The 19217-nt window shown below is 43.4% G+C and overlaps 1 protein-coding gene across 1 annotated transcript; it reads left to right on the top strand.

Annotated features, from left to right (window-relative positions):
* The first annotated feature begins 6819 nt into the window (after positions 1–6819).
* On the top strand, positions 6820–14622 carry CALHM3 (calcium homeostasis modulator 3). Its single transcript, XM_075610222.1, has 3 exons — positions 6820–7587; positions 8771–9026; positions 13044–14622. Exons 1-3 carry the CDS (start codon positions 7301–7303, stop codon positions 13488–13490), a joined length of 990 nt encoding a protein of 329 aa, XP_075466337.1. The 5' UTR covers positions 6820–7300; the 3' UTR covers positions 13491–14622.
* Positions 14623–19217: the final 4595 nt, after the last annotated feature.

Genomic DNA, 19217 nt, shown 5'->3' with positions numbered 1-19217 from the left:
GGGTGAGTGACTGGGTGGGTGAGTGAGTAGGTGAGTGAGTGGGTGACTGGGTGGGTGACTGGGGGGTGACTGGGTGGGTGAGGGAGTTGATGGGTGAGTGACTGGGTGGGTGGACGGGTTAGTGACACTTTAGTGAGTGGGTGGGTGAGTTAGTGAGTGGGTGGGTGGGTTAGTGGGTGAGTGGAGGGGTTAGTGACTGGGTGGGTGAGTGGGTTAGTGGCTCGGGTTAGTGACTTGGTGGGTGACTGTTGGGTGGGTTAGTGACTGGGTGGGTGGGTTAGTGACTTTGGTTAGTGACTTTTAGTGACTGGGGGGGGTGGGTGGGTGACAGTGACTGGGTGAGTGAGAGTGGCTGGGTGACAGTGACTGGGTGACAGTGACTGGGTGGTGGGTGACAGTGACTGAGTGGTGGTTGTGTTAGTGACTGGGTGATGGGTGGGTTAGTGACTGGGTGGCGGGTTAGTGACTGGGTGGTGGGTGGGTTAGTGACTGGGTTGGTGGGTGAGTGGGTTAGTGACTCGGGTTAGTGACTGGATGGGTGGGTTAGTGACTTTGGTTAGTGACTTTTAATGACTGTAGTGACTGGGTGGGTGGGTTAGTGACTGGGTGGGTGGGTGGGTTGGTTAGTGACTGGGTGGGTGGGTAAGTGACTTTGGTTAGTGACTTTGTGACTTTAGTGACTGGGTGGGTTGGTTAGTGGGTGAGTAGGTGGGTTAGTGACTGGGTGAGTGGGTGGGTTAGTGACTGGGTGAGTGGCTGGGTTAGTGAGTGGGTGGGTTAGTGACTGAGTGGGTGGGTTAGTGACTTGGTGAGTGACTGTGTGGGTTAGTGACATTTAGTGACTGGGTGGGCTAGTAACAGTGCGTAACTGCGTGACAGTGACTGGGTGAGTGGGTGGGTTAGTGACTGGGTGAGTGGGTGGGTTAGTGACTTGGTGAGTGGGTTAGTGGGTGAGTAGGTGGGTTAGTGACTGGGTGAGTGGGTGGGTTAGTGACTGGGTGAGTGGGTGGGTTAGTGACTGGGTGAGTGGGTGGGTTAGTGACTGGGTGGGTGAGTGGGTGGGTTAGTGACTTAGTGAGTGACTGGGTGAGTGGGTGGGTTAGTGACTGGGTGGGTGAGTGGGTGGGTTAGTGACTTGGTGAGTGACTGGGTGGGTTAGTAACAGTGCGTAACTGCGTGACATTGACTGGGTGAGTGACAGTGACTGGGTGAGTGACAGTGACTGGGTGAGTGACAGTGACTGGGTGGGTGACAGGGGCGCACGGGAGGTGGGCGGCTGGGGGGGGGCGTGACACTGGCGGGCGGGTGGAGGGGGGGGCGAGACTGGCGGCGGCTGCAGCATCCCCCGTGGCTGCTGCTGGGTTGGCGCGCAGGAGGTGGGCACGGGGGGCGGGGCGCGAGACTTGCGGGCGGCTGCTGCATTCCCTGCGGCTGCTGTCTGGGGCAGGAGGCGCGCGCAAGGCATTCTGGGTTGGCGCACGTGCGCGGGGGATGCTGGGTTGGCGCTTCTCTGCCCTCCGTCCCACATTGGGAGCGGGAGGGGGGAGCGGGCCCACAGGCAGCAGGCCGGACACCCTGCTTGCCCTGCGGTACCTGAGCGCACGCGCATTGGGGATCGCCACCATTTAAAAAAAAAAAAACGGGCAGGGCCGTGCAGGGGACCCAGCGGCCAGGCCCCCCTGACTCACGGGGCCCGGGACGCCTGTACCCTTTGTCCCCCCTGTTGATGGCCCTGGTTACAGCATTAATATATGGGATCCCTTCTATTGGACCAGTTGGCAAATTATTCATAGTTGTGATTGAACAATTTCTTCCAAATAAGGGGAGCGTGGATGTTCCCGTGAATAATATGTAAAAACAAATAAAAAATGCACAATAGTGATGGATGAATTCAAAAGTGTTATAAACAGGGTAAGTGTTACGCTCACAAATTCCCTCTATACAGTTGGCATGTCAGAGACCCAGTCTCTCTCTGACTGGAGCAGGGTGGGATGCAACTTCGTGGGTAGCCAGAAATGAAGCCAATTTCTCCAGGGTTCCTCAAGAAAAGGGGAGACTCACAATAGTATTGTATGCCTGTACTTATCATGTGGAATCACATAACAGGTAACAAGTGTGCACTCACATGCACACAAAAAATGCACATCTCGATGTATGAAAACACCCTGGTCTCTCAGCCGGTCCCAGTCCTATCTGTGCTCCTTACTGGTTCCCACGTCACTTCCTGTGATGTCAGCTGTGTGGGCGAATGAAGCTGGAAAGGGTATCTCCGGTTGCCAGCACTCAGGGTGCAAACGATTCTACGCGTTTCGCTACTGCTTCTTCTGGAATCTTGCTGTGATTGAACAGCCACTATGATACACAGAGGGCCCCGCAACAGGTTAAAAGCAAAGCTCGCTACATCAGGAGTGGCCAACTCCAATCCTCAAGGGCCACCAACTGGGCAAGTGGTAAGGATATCCCTGCTTCAGCACAGGTTGCAATCAGTGGCTCAATCATTGACTGAGCAACTGATTGAGCCACCTGTGCTGAAGCAGGGATATCCTTAAAACCTGACCTGGTGAAGACCCTTGAGGATTGGAGTTGGCCACTCCTGCGCTATTCCAAAAATGTAAATAGTTAATATCAAAGATGTGGGAATTTGTAATTGCTCAGCACTGTCAAAGCTTCTATTTCAAACGTCGAAGGTAATCAAAGTTATTAGTAGCCAGGGGAGAATTCAATGTATGTATTTATTCCAAACTCCATTCACAAACTTTCTGTAGCCATTGGCAGACATTAACAAGTCGACCATTCGGATGAATGATCATCAGTGATCGTTGTTGGTTATCTAAGACCCATATTTATACTAAGACGTTAGTCATTGTTAGTCAGTGGAGTCACCACATCCTGCCTCGTGTGTGAGAAGAGAAAGTCTTTGATATCCAAGTCACAAATGCCATGTACAAGGAACGTGACCTCAGAGCCTGAGAGAAAGCTCCCCTCCCACCCCCAACCCACATATAAATAAATAAAAACACAAAGGCCGCAGCTTTATTTACACAAATAATAAACCCTGCCAGCGTGTACCCCCCCGGGTAATGGCCGATGGCACCCCAACCATGGCCCACAAGACCCGCCAAGCCGGGCACCCACGGGCCCGGCCGTTAAGCGAGACTGGTCCCAGAGAATCACGCACAAATGAGCCCTGCCCTCTCGCTAACCCCATCCACCACAGGGATTTTCCACACCATAGAGCCCCTGCTGGTAAGGTTACCGTGCACTTACCCACCCAACAGCCGCGGCGACGAAGATAACACATGCCTTGGAATGCCCACCTCAAACATGGCAGACATCAAAGTCTTTCCTTCCCATGTACATATATATATTATATATATGTATTGAAAGGGAACAAATACAATACAATATACAATATAATAATACCACTGTCATGTTATCACACAAAGGGCCGGGCGGGACTTCTTTCCCAGGGAACAGACTGCTTTCCCACCCAGGGGGAGGGGATGTGGCATGTGATCTAGCACCAAAGGTGAGGGGAAAAAGGGGAGGGGGAGAAGAGAGAAGGGAGGGGAGCCTAGCCCCAGTGGTCAGGTGCCCCGGTGCCGAAGGGCTCCATGCTGCTTTTTTTTATGACATGAGGTATTTAATTCTGACATGTAATCTTATGTCTGTTAGAAGCATCTGAATCATGTTACACTGAACTTTCTAAACACCTACATAAGGTCGTCCTTAAATTAGTATGTTATGGTCTTTCTTCCTCTTTTATATTAAGCCTGGACCCAGAAGAGGCTTTTGACATGGTTGGCTGGGAGAACCTAACACTAACTGAGTGACCATTGGGCCATTTTCAGCTGAAATTCCCCAATGGCCCCCCACCCCTCCCTTTGACCCTATAGGACAGGGGTGTTCAGCTCCAGTCCTAAAGCCCCCCTAACAGTTCAGGTTTTCAGGATATCCCAGATTCAGTACAGGTGACAATCAGAGGCTCAGTCTTTGACTGAGCCTCTTATTGAGCCACCTATGCGGAAGCAGTAACTGATCGAGCCACCTGTGCTGAAGCTGGGACTGATTGAGTCACCTATACTGAAGCTGGGATATCCTTAAAACCAGTCCTGTTGGGGGGTGGGGCGAGGCTTGTGTACTGGAGTTGAGCACCACTGGGGTAGGAGATGATTGGGCTGTGGCCAGGGTGGGGAGACGCGTGCTGATGCGCACGAGGCGTGATGTCAGCATCTGCCCGAGCAGGAGAGATTCGCTGTCCTGCTCACTGCGTGCTCGAGCGAGGGCAGGGCGTGCCACAGACGGGAGGGGGCGTGTCAGACTGGAGTGGAGCGTGACGTCACATCCTCAGATACATCTGATTGGTTATTGTGACTGCTGTGCTCTCATTGGCTCTTACCTGGTCGCGTGACGTGCCATATCGCTGGGAAAACAATGTAACTGTCTCCCCGAGCACCGCTCCGGCCCGAGCACACGTGCACATGCGCACCAAGCGGCACTTTGGACGCTTGCATCAATTAAAAGCTATTTAAACTCGCCGAACGTGAGCGAGCACGTGTGCGTCTCCTCACCCTGGACGCAGCCTTGGAGTTTATTGAAATTCTTGTCTTCAGTGACTCTTCAATAAATACACTTAAAATGCTTAATAGAGCATACACCTCCCCTTGGCAAAGGTCTCTTTACCTTAAGTCAGAGGAGGGTCGAGGCCCCAAATGCATACATTCCAAAACTGATCTCATTCATTGCTTCTAGATCTGTAGAAAAATGGTAACATTTTGGAATAAAGCAAAACAATTAATGAACTCAACTCTGACATTAAACTTACATTTGGATTACAGACCAATTCTGCATGGCAACATTGAATCATGGTACAATCCTAACTTTGCATCCAAACCCCCACTTACATTTTGTCATACTTTAACCCAGGCCAAGAAATTGAGCTTGGAAAACTGGATAACTCCTAACCCGCCACTTATGCAGGATCTGAAATTAGAAATAGTGCAAACTATTCTTTGGATAGATTAGATGGTGTGAGGGATATTCAGAGTTTTTCCAACATTTTTTTTCAAGAAATAGGAAATTTACCTAGATAGACTCCGTTCATTCGGAAAATAATGCTAATCTGTTGAGGGCTCTCTCCTTAGAAATCTAACAAATCTACTGTATGTATTGTAATAAATGCAGAGAATTTAACAAACTTTAATATTACTGTGTATAAGAGAATTCTAAGGTAAACACATTCTTAATGGTAAAAATAGTCGTCGTATTTATTTTTGTTACCTCTTTTCATTAAAAGTATATACAGTACTTATTATGGTTTAAACATGCTTTTTATTTTTTTTGCGTTCTAAATCAATATGTACTCAACACCAGTTACCAGCAATTGTACTGCTTACTGTCACAACACTATGCTATGACCCATGTTATTGTTAAAAAAAAAAAAACAGAAGTATTTTTGTTATGTATGACAAATACTCAAAAGTATGGATGGGCACTTTCACTGGTGTCTGTATACACACACACACACACACACACACACACACACACACACACACACACACACACACACACACACACACACACACACACACACACACACACACACACACACACACACACACGTGGGGGGAAGAGCGGTGATATGATAAATCTGTGTACATGTATATAGTGCGTGTGTATGTATCATGTATGCGTATTCATGTAGCCTGTATGGTGTGTGCACGTTTATATGGTGCATGTATGATGTGTCTATATGTATATGAAGATTTTTAGGGTAGGGGGTAGCATCAGTATTAGGGGTTAACATTAGGGCGTTTTAGGCTAAGGGATAACGTTGGGGACTTACCTTGGTGGTGAAGCAGCCGACGGGTAAATGTCCTGGGGGCAAGTTCACCGACGGTCACTTGGTCACAGCGAAGCGGCCCACGACCAAATATCCTACACCAGTATGGTGCTTTTCTGTTGTATGGTGTGTGAATGGTGCATGTATCTGGTGTGTATGCGTGTGCGTGTGCGTGTGCGTGTGCGTGTGTGTGGTTGAGTTTTCCCCACAGGCTGAGATTTGCAAAAAATCTCTTCTTTATACATTAATATTTACATGTCAGTTCATTTAACTTGGTCATTTGACATGTAATAATAATTACAATATTCTACGCCATCAATGGATAACATTAGGAAGTCTATTATTGAACAATGTGTACAGAACATTATAGATTTCTATATGAAGGGGCTGGTGACTGCTATACATTTACATGAGTAATAGCCGCTTACTAATGGGAGATACATTCTATAATTGTGTGTTTTTTTTATTTGATCAATTTTTCTTGTAGGAGTGAGTAAAGACACTGACTGGTACTGAGTTTCAAGCAGGGGAACCTGGTTCAATTCCTGGTGTCAGCTCCTTGTGACCTTGGGCAAGTCACTTTATCTCCCTGTGCCTCAGGCACCAAAAACATAGATTGTAAGCTCCACGGGGCAGGAACCTGTGTCTGCAAAAATGTCTCTGTAAAACTAGCAGCGCTATACAAGAACATGCTATTATTATTATTATTATTTTTGTACTACAGAAAGCATACATTTGTTTTCTATATGAAGTTTCATATACTTTCATTAAATAGCTAATATTGTTCTAATAATAATTAGAACTTGTGTATTTGTGTTCTGGAAAGACTCATTCTGATGCTGGTTATAATAATAATAATAACCCTTTGAAGACAGCTGCCAATAAAGGCAGATAAGCAAACAACTATATTTGACTAGCTCATTTACCTTCAAAAGCCTAGCGCAGCCCATGAAGTTTACATAACAATGAACAAGCAAGTGATCCACAGCATCATCCTCTGAAACATCCTTCTCCAGGAAGGAGACTACAGGAACAATCAAGAATTTAGATGCTCCCGAGACCAAATCCCAAACTCAAAGGAACAGGCATCTTTAATGAAAAGAAAACCCATTGGTAATAAGAGAAGGTCACAGTAGATGCAGAAGTGCTTCTACCTTCAAAACTTTATTTACAGATCTGCAGCAAACCTTTATGGTACCATCTCCGGCAAACAGGTGCCTACTTTGCCGTAGGACTCTTCCAACCGTACCAAGACCTTTTGGCTAAAGAATTTAATAAAGAATTATCAAACATTTCAATCTTTGGACCATCACTTAAATATTACTGTATTTTCTTTCTGATGTTGGAGATTTAGTTCATGAAATAAAACGTACTACAAAGGGACACCTGGCCTCCAGTGAAGAGTGAAACAGGCTGTTTCCGGAGACTTCTTGCTTATAGATACCAAATCAGCAAACCATGGATCGGTTTAAAATGATATTTCAGTACTTTCAGTCCAACTCTGAGTCAGTAACGAATGGGATTTGCGCAATCTTAGCCTTGGCTAGTGTAAAGATTTACAATATTTTGGACTTTAACTGCCCCTGTCTGCCCATGTATAACATGATATATGGCATGGGGATCATGTTTGTCCCACCAGTGGCTCTCTTCCTTTGTGGTCTCATTGTAAACAGACAATCTGTGATAATGATAGAAGAGTGGAAAAGACCGACTGGCAGAAGAAAAAAAGATCTGGCTATAGTCAAGTAGGTGTTTTAAATGTGTCTTTATGTGATGTATCTTTGTTGCAAAGTCTCCCAAAAAACATTGCAGTGAGTTTGATATATTTTATTTATCAACTGTATATTAATAGTATATATATATACTCCCCTTGATAAAGATCTCTCTCCGGGATCGAAACGTTGTATTGTGCAAGTACTGTATACCTGTTTTACAATATATTTCTTTATTTTGAATTGCTGAGTGCTGTTGCCTTATTACCTTGAGATAGTATTGATATATATATCAATACCATCAATAGGTAATAAGGCAACAGCACTCAGCAATTCAAAATAAAGAAATATATTGTAAAACAGGTATACTTGCACAATACAACGTTTCGATCCCGGAGAGAGATCTTTATCAAGGGGAGTATATATATATACTATTAATATACAGTTGATAAATAAAATACACATACAGTGTATATATATATATATATACTGTATGTGTGCAATGTGTGTATGTGTATACTGGCTGAAGTGTGATATATTTATGTAGTATGTAGATTCCTGATTAACCCATCAATAGCATCTCAGATCCTGTTCACTTCTACTTTTGACACTAACCTTTAACGAGACTTTTTTGCTGTTTAAACAGATATATATTTTTACATTAGGGAGGTTTGCTGTAGGACCTTTTCATGAACCATCATCTTCATAGATCAAATCGTAAAAAATGTAAAAAAAGACACCTGTGATCTATTATACAACAGAATTAAAAATTCTAAGAGGGTCACACAAAACAGACACTTTAGAGGGTGACACAATCAAAGGGTAGTGAACAGGTGGGCATGACGTCTTCTGTATGGCCCAGATTTGTTAGACATGCTATGCCATTGCGCACCTTATGTGCATCTCAATGGTGCATGCAGTCTCTAAGAGCTTGGCACCATTTAGTAAATCTGGGCCTATGCGTGTGAGGCAAGACATGCACTAATAACGCAAGTTGTATTTTCACAGCCATGCCATGTTGTAAAATAGTAATTTTGTAACCACGTTGCACTTTCAATCTCATTTTGCAGCCATATGTTGCTTTATGCTACAGTATTTTAGTATGATGTTGTAAGCTTGCTTGGTCACCCATGTGTAGTGTTATTGACACTAGGGTTGAACATGCTGTTACCGATGCACACAGGTGATTACTTTGTATTTTTGTTACTGATGACAGGTACATGTGCTCCTCTGTCATCCAGAGGGCTATGATCGCTCCTGTGGTCTGGATTCTTACCACCCTCCTGGATGGGAAGTGCTTTGTCTGTGCATTTAGTGGCTCGGTGGATTCAGACAAATTCCCCGGCTTTGCAAATAATACTTCTCCAGAAATGCAACTCCTGCTCTACAGGGTGCCTTGTAAGGAGGATGAACTGATGAGAAATAACACTTCGAGAAAAGCAGTTTCCAGATACCTGAAATGCTGGTCACAGGTAATTGATGCATCTTCAACAACACAGTCCCATACCCCCTCATGTATAACACCTTTAGGCTCACTAAGATGCTGTGATCAGTTTTGTGTGACATATGCCCGACATGTTGAAATATTTAGCTCATCAGGCTAAGATTGCTCACTGTACCTTCCCAAACCGTGCAAGGATTGTTACAGATAGGTTGCGGTAGCTCTCTTTTACGGATCTAAATAATATAAGCATGCGTAAAATAAACAGGCTGGGGAAGGTGGGGCGTGGAGCTCCTGCGGGGTCAGAGCCGGGGTCAGTGGCAAACAGGAGAATACTTCAGGGTAGGTTAGTTATTTAGGTCAGCGGTGCTCAACTCCAGTCCTAAAGACTCCCCCAACAGGTCAGGATATCACTGCTTCAGCACAGGTGGCTCTCATTGAGCTACCTGTGCTGAAGCAGGGACTGATTGAGCCACCTGTGCTGAAGTAGGGATATCCTGAAAACCTGACCTGTTGTGGAGGAGGGGCGGTTTTAAGGACTGGAGTTGAGAACCCCTAATCCATAATTTAGCTGATCCTATATGGCAGGGGTGCGCAAACTTTTAATTTCACGCTCCCCCTTGCCTACGCCCCCCCTCCTTACCTGCTCTCGGGCTCCATGCACAACGTCATGTGACGCGTTGCCATTTGACCCCCGTGTTGTCATGGCGACGTGTCAGGGAAGAGCCGGCTGAGACAGGTAAGTGAAGTTGCAGAGGCCTCGCGCCTCCCACCGGCATTTAAATGACATGCCTGGGGGAAAAGCCCCCCTTAGAAAATCCCACGCCCCCCAGTTTGCGCACCGCTGCTATATGGCAAAGAAATAACTAAGTGAACTAAACTGATGTAAATAGAGGCATCGTGTGCTGTATGATGTTATACAATAACCTAGGTTTCAGGGATTAATGTAGAAGGGCGAGAGAAATTGTATATAAAAAAATTACTGTTTTTCCATAAGAATTGACCACATACGCCTGGGGCCAAAGCATAGTTATGCATTTCCGTTTTTTATTTATTTCTAAAATGTTTTACCAGGAAGTAATACACTGAGAGTTAACTCTTGCTTTCAAGTAGGTCCTAGGCACAGAGTTATGCTAACACTACATGGTTACATTAAATGAACAGAGGTTATACATTCAATTCACAGACATTTCATGGTAAGTTAGAGACATGTATGTATTATGTCTTTATTTATATAGCGCCATTAATATGCATAGCGCTTCACTATTGTAATACACGTGACAATCATATAAATAAATAATATAAATAACAGGTCATGGGAATAAGTGCTTCAGACATAAAAATTAACATTTAGGAAGAGGAGTCCCTGCTCCGAAGAGCTTACAATCTAATTGGTAGGTAGGAAGAACGTACAGAGACAGTAGGAGGGAGTTCTGGTAAGTGCGTCTGCAGGGGGCCAAGCTTTATGTATCATGTATAGTATTAGCCATGGAGCTACTCATATGCTTTGTTAAGCAAGTGTGTCTTAAGGTGGATAGAGAGGGTGCTAGTCGGGTATTGAGCTGAAGGGCATTCCAGGGGTGTGGGGCAGTCAGTGAGAAAGGTTAAAGGCGGCCAGGGCTTTCGATACAAAGAGGAGAGGAGACATCCTTGAGCAGAACGCAAGAGTCGGGATGATGCATAGTGAGAAATTAGGGCTGAGATGTAAGGAGGAGCAGAAGAGTGTAAAGCTTTAAAAGTGAGGAGGAGAATTGCATGTGTGATACAGGATTTAATAGGAAGCCAGGAGAGGGATTTCAGCAGGGGAGACGCTGAGACATTTAGGAAAGAGCAGAGTGATTCTGGCAGCAGCGTTTAGGATAGATTGTAGGGGAGACAGGTGAGAGGCAGGAAGGCCAGAAAGCAGGAGGTTACAGTAATCGAGACGGGAGAGAATGAGGGTCTGAGTCAGAGTTTTAGCAGTGGAGCAACAGAGGAAAGGGCGTATCTTGGTAATACTGCAGAGAAAAAAGATTTTAGATACATTTTGAACGTGAGAGAGGGGTCGAGTGTGACCCTGACCCCTAGGCAGCGTGCTTGCGCTATTGGGTGTATGACAGAACTTCCAACAATAATGTGGAAGGAGGTAGTGGGGCCAGGTTTGGGATGAAATATGAGGAGTTCTTTTTTTGACATGTTGAGTTTAAGTCGGCAGAGGAACATCCAGGATGATATTCCAGAGAGACATTCAGAAAGTTTGGTCTGTACAGCAGGTGTACGTTCAGGGGTTGAAAAGTACATTTGTGTGTCGTCAGCATGGAGGTGATATTTGAACCCAAGAGATGTGATTAGGTCACCTAGAGAAAGTGTGTACAGAGAAAAGAGAAGGGGTCCAAGGACAGAGCCCTGGGGTACGCCACAGAGAGCTCGATAGAGGAGAAGGAGGTGTTAGCAGAAGAGACACTGAAAGTACGATGGGAGAGGTAAGTGGAGATCCAGGTAAGAGCTTTGTTACGAATACCAAGAGCGTGGAGAATGTGAAGGAGGAGAGGGTGGTCCACAGTATCAAATGCTGCAGAGATATGATTATTGGCATATGTAACAGTTACAGACAAGATTAAAATTGTGTTAGAAGAGGTAGGATACGCCTGCAATGTGTTAGAAGAGGCCCTGTCTCATGGAGCTTACAATCTATAAGGCCAGGTAAATTGGAAAATTGGGTACAGGGAATAAAAGGGCTAGTGAGTTAAAATAGAGCAGTGTTAACATTACCAAACATTAGCAAACGGCAACAAATTGCTCACACCCTTGAGCTACCCTTCGGGGGTTCTCAACTCCAGCCCGCGAGACTCCCCAACAGGTCAGATTTTCAGGATATCCCTGCTTCATCACAGGTGGCTCAATCAGTGGCTCAGTCTTTAACTGAATATCCCTATGCTGAAGCTGGGATATTCTTTAAACCTGACCTGTCGGGGGCTCTTGGGGACTGGAGTTGAGCACCACTGGTGTAGACAAAGCAATGGCAGCCCGATCAATGTGCATATTAATGGCGGGCACCTTCCCGGTATTTTGGTTCTAGTTCTAAAAAAAAAAAAAAACCTTTTTTGATTTTGCTCAAACTCATTGGTTTTGGTTTATATATTTTTTCAAAATGATGGAAAAACCCCTCAAAATAAACACGACACTTTGAAAAAAAATGGGTGTAACTTTCCAAATTTGAAAATGTTTGCAAAAGTTTGTGTGGGTTTTGTCATTCATGAACTCTAACATTTGCCCAGTTTATTAAAAAAAAAATTAAAAAAAGAAATCCGAGGGTGAGTCTTTCTCAGGTCCTGGCCCCAATGTCTAATATCCAATGAACTAACTTCGAAGTTCGTTAAGTTCAGATTTCGAACACACAATACTTAGTAAATATATATGTAACTGGCCTTAATCCTGTCTAAAGGGGCTTCAATAGAAAGCCTGTATTGGTCTGAGGAATCCATCAGGGAGCTGGTTAATTGCAGCTAGAGACAATTAACCAGTCACCACCTGGCTCATCAGACAGGTTGAAAAGCCTCCTGCTTGAAATGAATGGGATCTCCTGAGCACAGATGGGCTGTGTTGCCAGTAAGAGACTCACATAAACATTGTCTTGAGCACAGAAGGACTGTGCTGCCCATAAGACATCAGGAACCAGATCTCTTCCAGGGCACAGCGGGCTCTGGAGCCCCCCAGAGGGTGTCCCTCCAACGGACACCAACCCAGACATTGACATAAAGGGCTCCCAACTTACAGGTACCTCTTTGGACTTTGGGGTCATAGGTTGGAAAGAGGCTTATCCTCCCAGCCCTGCAGAGAGGGACTGGGAAAGTGAGTTAGCCCTTACAAAGGGATAGGATGTTTATTTATGTGTGTGCTTCCTTAAAATGTATTGCTTAAAGTGATGGGCTGAATAAAAACCATGGTTTAACTTGCCCAAATCTGTCTCCTTGGTTGTACCTCTACACATGTCTCTTACAATATATATATCTCAGTTTTTATGCGAGATACTAGGTTTTTACTAATTATTTCCGTTTTTCTCGTTTAGGCCATTGGATGGAGCATCCTGTTATTTCTCATTGTTCTAGCTTTTCTTGCCCGCACCCTCAAGCCCTGCTTTGACCAGACCGCTTTCCTGCAGACACGCTACTGGAGCAACTATATTGATATCGAGCAAAAGATTTTTGACGAGACCTGCTGCGAGCACGCCCGGGACTTTGCCCACAAGTGCATCCTGCATTTCTTTGAGAGCATGCACAATGAAATGAAGATAGGGCATTTTAACACCAAGAAGAAAGAGGATGAAGAAGATCATTTGCACGGGATCACTGACCACGAGCAGGTGAACAACCTCTTAAAATCGTGGTACCAAAGCAAACCTCCACTCTGCGTGAATCACCCCACTCTGCGGCATCATGTCAAAGCAAAACTGTTCCCGGAGAAAAATCATGGATATGATATGGAAGATAATACCGACAAACATACCGATGTTTAGATATATGGCAGCATTTAAAGGGGCCCTTCATGCAACACTATGCTTTTCATTTTTTTTTAAATAGTTATGAAGTAGGATCTCCGGAGCTGAACCGCATTGAATTCAGCTCGGGGGGCCCCTGCTTCCAGATATACTTACCTCCATTGGTGCTGCCTGTTGGAGTCCCGGCTGGGCGCTCAATGTGGCGGTTTAAAAGTCCCGGGTCCTGCGGGGCAATAGGAAGCCACAATGTCATCCCTCGTCACTTCCTATTGGCCCAAGTATCCAGAAGCTTTAAACTGCACAGAGATACCAGCAGCCCCTACAGAGGTGCATATCTCGGGAAGCGCGGAGTCTCCGGAGCTCAAATCAACGCGGATCAGCTCCGGAGACCCTGCAATCCTATTTTTTTGTTTTAAAAGCATAGTGTTGCCATCAGTGCTCCTTTAATGAGACAGTATCAAGCACAAGGACACAACAGCAAAAGTACCTAAATAAAAATGAAGAAGGAATTAGAGTGAATTTATCACTTGTTTATAATACTTTAAGCCACAAAATGTATATTTATGTGTATTCATACATTTACAGGAGTGAGATACTTTTATGGCTTAGCTTGCAAACTGTAGTTACTTAATGTGCTTTGTAGCAGCGGAGTTGCACAGGTGATAATTACATCTGCAACTGTATTTGTCTGAACACTTGTGAAGGTTTTTTGTTGTATTATATTCCATTGAAATTTAAATCTAGATAACTTAGAATAGCTGCATTCAAGCAATATAATCTTTTACAAAACATGAAAAAGGCAGAACAAAACGCCGGATTCACATTTCCTATTTCCTTGTTTCAAAAAAAGAGAGACAGTTCATTCTTTGGAAGCACTGACACTGATAACATCAAAACTGTGCCACAAAATGAGAAGACATCAAAAGAAATGTACAAACTGTTCCTACATAAAGTTGCCTAAAGACACAGAATTTTTTACTATTAAATATTGCATGTGGTGTGTGTGAATGGGCTTGTGTCTTGTTATAACATGACTGTGTTTTTAAAGTATTTTGCCATATTCCGCATTTTATAGAAAAATCAAGTGCAAAAGCCTCGGGGTCTACATATTAAGGTTTTATTTAACTTTTTTTGTGCATCAAAATTGTAGACCTAAAAAGTAATGCAAACCCTCAAAAATTAGCAATTTTGTTTGAAGGTTCGTGTTACTTTTTAGCACTACAATTTTGATGCACAAAAAAAATGTTATATAAAATAATGACGTATGAAGACTTCATACAGTACATATGACACATAATTTATTATTTGAAATTATTTTTGATGCATCCCTGAGGTAGAATCTCTGATTAATATAATATCAATGAAAACAGAATTATGCATATTTTCAATGTATAACATTTTAGGGTTTACGTCAAATTGAAGGTGGTGGACGATGTTGCCGCATATTTTTAATTGATTTTGTGTTGCACAACAATTTTGTAGTACTGACAATTTCCATTCATACTGTATGCAAATCGGGCATTTTCTATGTTTAGATCATTCTTACTGGATAGAACAGAAGTGCACGCCGTCTCAGGCGATTGTGCATTGTCAGTATCAAAGTTTAATGAATAGGCCTCTTGTTATCAGGGTGAGCTAATCTGTGTCACATGCTCACTGTGCTTACAATTTATCTCCAAACTGCATTTTATACCCTTCTAGCATATGAACCCAAACACTGGATGTGTCAGTTTTTTTAAATGAATGTAGACATTTTTGTTATTGGTAAACAAGCAAGTAAATTGTATATAACACTACTGAGACTAGTTCAGTTGGGATGTCTCTTCAAGCTTCCCCGCCCCCCCCCAAAAAAAATTGGATTGAAAATGCAAATATTACAGTACACACATAAGTCGGGAATGGCATGCAAGAGTCAAGACCTCAAAAAAAGATTGTGCTTCAACTTAACTTGAAACTCGTAACTTGACCCTACTAAGAATCTGCAATGAGATCCAGTATGGAATTGGAACACGCACAGTAGAGATGGACGAAAACCGTCAAAATCCGTTTTGCAGAATTTCCCGAATTTTCCATTCAAAATCTGTTCCGCGGTGTAAAATCCAATGACGGATTGTTCCAGTTTCAATCCGTGCGGATTAATTAAAAACTGCCACTGGATCCGCTGGTGGATTTTAACAATCCAATCTGCGGATTCAGCAATACACAAGTGGATAGTAATAATGCAATCTGCGGATTGAATCCATAGATTCGATTGTTAAAATCCACCAGCGGATCTGTGGATTGCATTGTTAAAATCCACCTGCGGATTACAGAATCTGCAGATTGGGTTGTTGGTTATATAAAAAATCCAGAGAAGATGAATTGCCCTTTTTGATACTGATTCACAGAAATCCACGGCTCAAAGGAACTGGCCGAGCTGAGAAGGATCCAAATCCGACATCCAAAATCTATTCCAAACTGTGTGTTCTTTATAGAAATAAATCCTGCCTAAGCCCATTGGTCAGAAAGTGTATCGCACAGCAGATACTAATGCCAATTATTGACTATAGTGACATAGTGTATGGTACAGCACCCCAAACTCACCTTGGCAAACTTGACATTCTTTACAACTCAATATGCTGCTTTGTCTTATTATATAACTTTAATACCCACCATCGTGATATGCTAATTAGACTAGGTTGGACACCCTTTGTGTCTAGGCACAACAAATATCTTTCCTGTCTTGCGATCAAATAGTTTCTAGACAAGTTCCCCAACCATCTGAGCAGGCTTCTCATCCCTACTGTACACAGCACTTATCTCCTTAGATCCACCTCCAAAAACCTGCTAATGGTTCAATAAAGAATCGGTTCGCTCTTCCTTTACTTACCAAATAACTCACATCTGGAACAATTTACCCGAGTCTCTTAGAACCGCCTCCAGTCTACGTCCTTTTAAGACTGACTGTTTCATACTTTAAACATATTTGTTACTGTAAATAATGTTTTCAAATGATTATTTTGTACCCAGGACATACTGTACTTGAAAACGAGTTTTGTATTTGTCCCTGGTTATATATAGTCAGAATGGACAAACATTTTTTTTTAATTTATTTTTTATAAAATGTGTTACCAGGAATTAATACATTGAGAGTTACCTCTCGTTTTCAAGTATGTCCTGGGCATAGAGTTATGATGACAAGCACATGATTACAAATACATAGTTACATTAAGTGTAAAGGGTTTTACATTATATACAAGACATTGCATGCACTGTTAAAGATAACATATGTTATAGGCGTATGTAACAGTTACAGACCAGATTAAAATGTGAGACAGCCTTAGTTCTGAAAGAACATAGCCTGGTGGCGGCTGTGAGAGTTGTGGGGTGCACGGTAAGTTGACATGCACATAATATGTTAATTGGATGATAAATACACTAGGCCCCGTTAAATCAGCCCAAATAACGTTAGGTTGCCTTAAATTAGTAACAGGCGTTATTTTCCCTGAAGTTTAGCGCATATACTCAAAGTTAATTATATGGAAAAATATGGCTATTGTGGAACTCATTATCACAAGCTTAACATCAGGATAAATTAGCACTGCCCTAAGTTAGCTTCAAATAAGATAGAGGGAGAGGGAGAAAGAGAAACAATTTTGCTACAGTACTGTACCAAGTGACAGTGACATATATTGCTCCCAAAACACATCTTTATGCAATACATAGACAAATACCTGTGCACAAGCATGCCTGAGATACCTGCCAATTTAATCCATTTAAATATGCTTTGCATATATCCCAGGTATCCCTAGTGTTCTCCTTTTTGTGCACAGGTACCTATCCACATTGCATAAAGATGTGTTCAGGGAGCTATTCAAATCACTGGGTACTCTAGTAAAATCTTTCTCCCTTTTAACGCTGTGCTCTTGTGGAAGATTATTTTTCTCTCGCGCTCTCTCTGAGCTTCTTTCATTTATTTTAACAAAATGTAAACACGGTTTATTTTATTGCATTGGGGGGTACAGAAAATAAAACGGGGAGGGGGTCGGTAGGATACAGAAAGGAAATAAAGGGAAGGGGGTGGTACTTTGTTTTTGGCATCATCATTAATACAGACCTCATTGACTTTGTTGGTTAAAGTGATTCAAACAGATCTGCGTATACTCTTGTAACAATATCTCGTGTAATGCTATCTGTATTTCTATAAATATATATATTTCTGCTAGCCCCCTTGCTTATAATATGAGGAGACTAGTGTTTGGACCAGTTGTGCTCATTGCATTCAACCAGGGGTAAAAGACTTCTAAGAATCTCTCCGGTGGTCATTTCCTCATAGCCTTGGATCTGCCATATTTGATCAATAATCGGCTGAATACTGGGAGCTGATTTTTTTCCACACAGTTGCTATTTTTACACCTCGTGGCTGAGAAGGTATGAAGGGTGAGCTTACACTTTCTATTTGGATACCTGGAATGTGTTTGTTTAATAGCGCTCTCCGGTGGATCAGGCATCAGTGAAAGTCCTAATGTGGCATTTATCATATAATTATAATAATTGTTTGTTCTTGTGTATATATATATATATATATATATATCACTGATCTCCAGAGCTTCACAATCTTGGAACACATGTGCAGGAAATTGTCTATTTGACCACAGCCTCTGTAGCACAGAGGGATAGTTTGCCCAAATATTTTATTTTGTTTTTCTCGGGTCAAGTACCAGACACATGATACTTTATAACTATTCTCTTTTATTGGAATATTTATAGATACTGAATCTGTGGCCTCCCATATGTCGTTCCATGTTTCTGGGACTGTTGGCTGACCCAGATCGGTTTCCCATTGTATAACATGTCATGGGTCAGCTTGTTTGATGTCTGGTAACAACACTTGATAAAAAAAAAACATTATTAGGCTCTTGGCATGGGGACACTCTCTGCAAACTGACTCAAAATATGTTCTGGAATATACAGTACCCTTTGGGAAGGTTTCCTGAATAAAGTTAGCAAACACACACACACACACATCTTGCCACATGTATGTGCACTTGGAGCAGCTGGTCCAAGGAGCAAACTGCTGTGAGAGATGTGAGAGGTGTGATCGGGTGGTCTCTTTAGAGTCAGAGATTGCTGATCTGAAGAGGCAACTTGCAATATTGAGGGACATTGGAAATCTTGAAAGGGAATTAGAGCTCACTGAGCAGGCCCTTGCTTCGATTAGTGGTGCAGATGGTGGCGCTGTTAGTGAGGAGCAGATAGGTAGCTTGGTTGCCGTTAGTGAGGAGCAGGTAGGCAGCTGGGTGACAGTTAGAAGGGGAAGCAGGGGCAATAGGGAGAGGCAGGTTGTTTCTGAGCTGACACATCCCAATAGATTTGCCGTGTTGAGTGAAGATATTGGGAATGTTGGGGCAGAAATGGCAAGGCTGGGGTAGACTAATTCCTCTAGCAGCCAGGGGAATAGTTCCTCCAGCACAGTGGGGACTCAGGATGCTCAGACACAAAGAAAGATTGTGGTGGTAGGGGACTCCATTATTCGGAAAGTAGATAGGGCAATCTGTTGCCGGGACCGGATGAACCGAACAGTTTGTTGTCTCCCGGGTGCTCGGGTTCGGCACATTGCGGATCGGGTAGACAGATTGTTGGGAGTTTAATGCATGGCTAAGAAAGTGGTGCAGGAAGGAGGGGTTTGGGTTTTTAGAGCACTGGGACTCCTTTTCTGAGTGGTGCCATCTATATTCTAGGGACGGATTGCACCTCAATGAAGAG

The sequence above is a fragment of the Ascaphus truei genome, chromosome 8, assembly GCF_040206685.1.
Source record: "Ascaphus truei isolate aAscTru1 chromosome 8, aAscTru1.hap1, whole genome shotgun sequence".
Classification (NCBI taxonomy): Eukaryota; Metazoa; Chordata; class Amphibia; order Anura; family Ascaphidae; genus Ascaphus; species Ascaphus truei.
The sequence above is the reverse complement of the archived record's forward strand: the minus strand, read 5'-3'. Positions and strand labels throughout refer to the sequence as shown.

What these genes read in the sequence shown, in the direction of transcription:
- CALHM3 (XM_075610222.1), top strand. Translation starts at nt 7,301, where the DNA reads ATGGATCGGTTTAAAATGATATTTCAGTACTTTCAGTCCAACTCTGAG. An exon ending in AAAGATCTGGCTATAGTCAA is followed by an intron (nt 7,588 to 8,770) that starts GTAGGTGTTTTA and finishes TACTGATGACAG; the next exon opens with GTACATGTGCTCCTCTGTCA. An exon ending in ACCTGAAATGCTGGTCACAG is followed by an intron (nt 9,027 to 13,043) that starts GTAATTGATGCA and finishes TTTCTCGTTTAG; the next exon opens with GCCATTGGATGGAGCATCCT.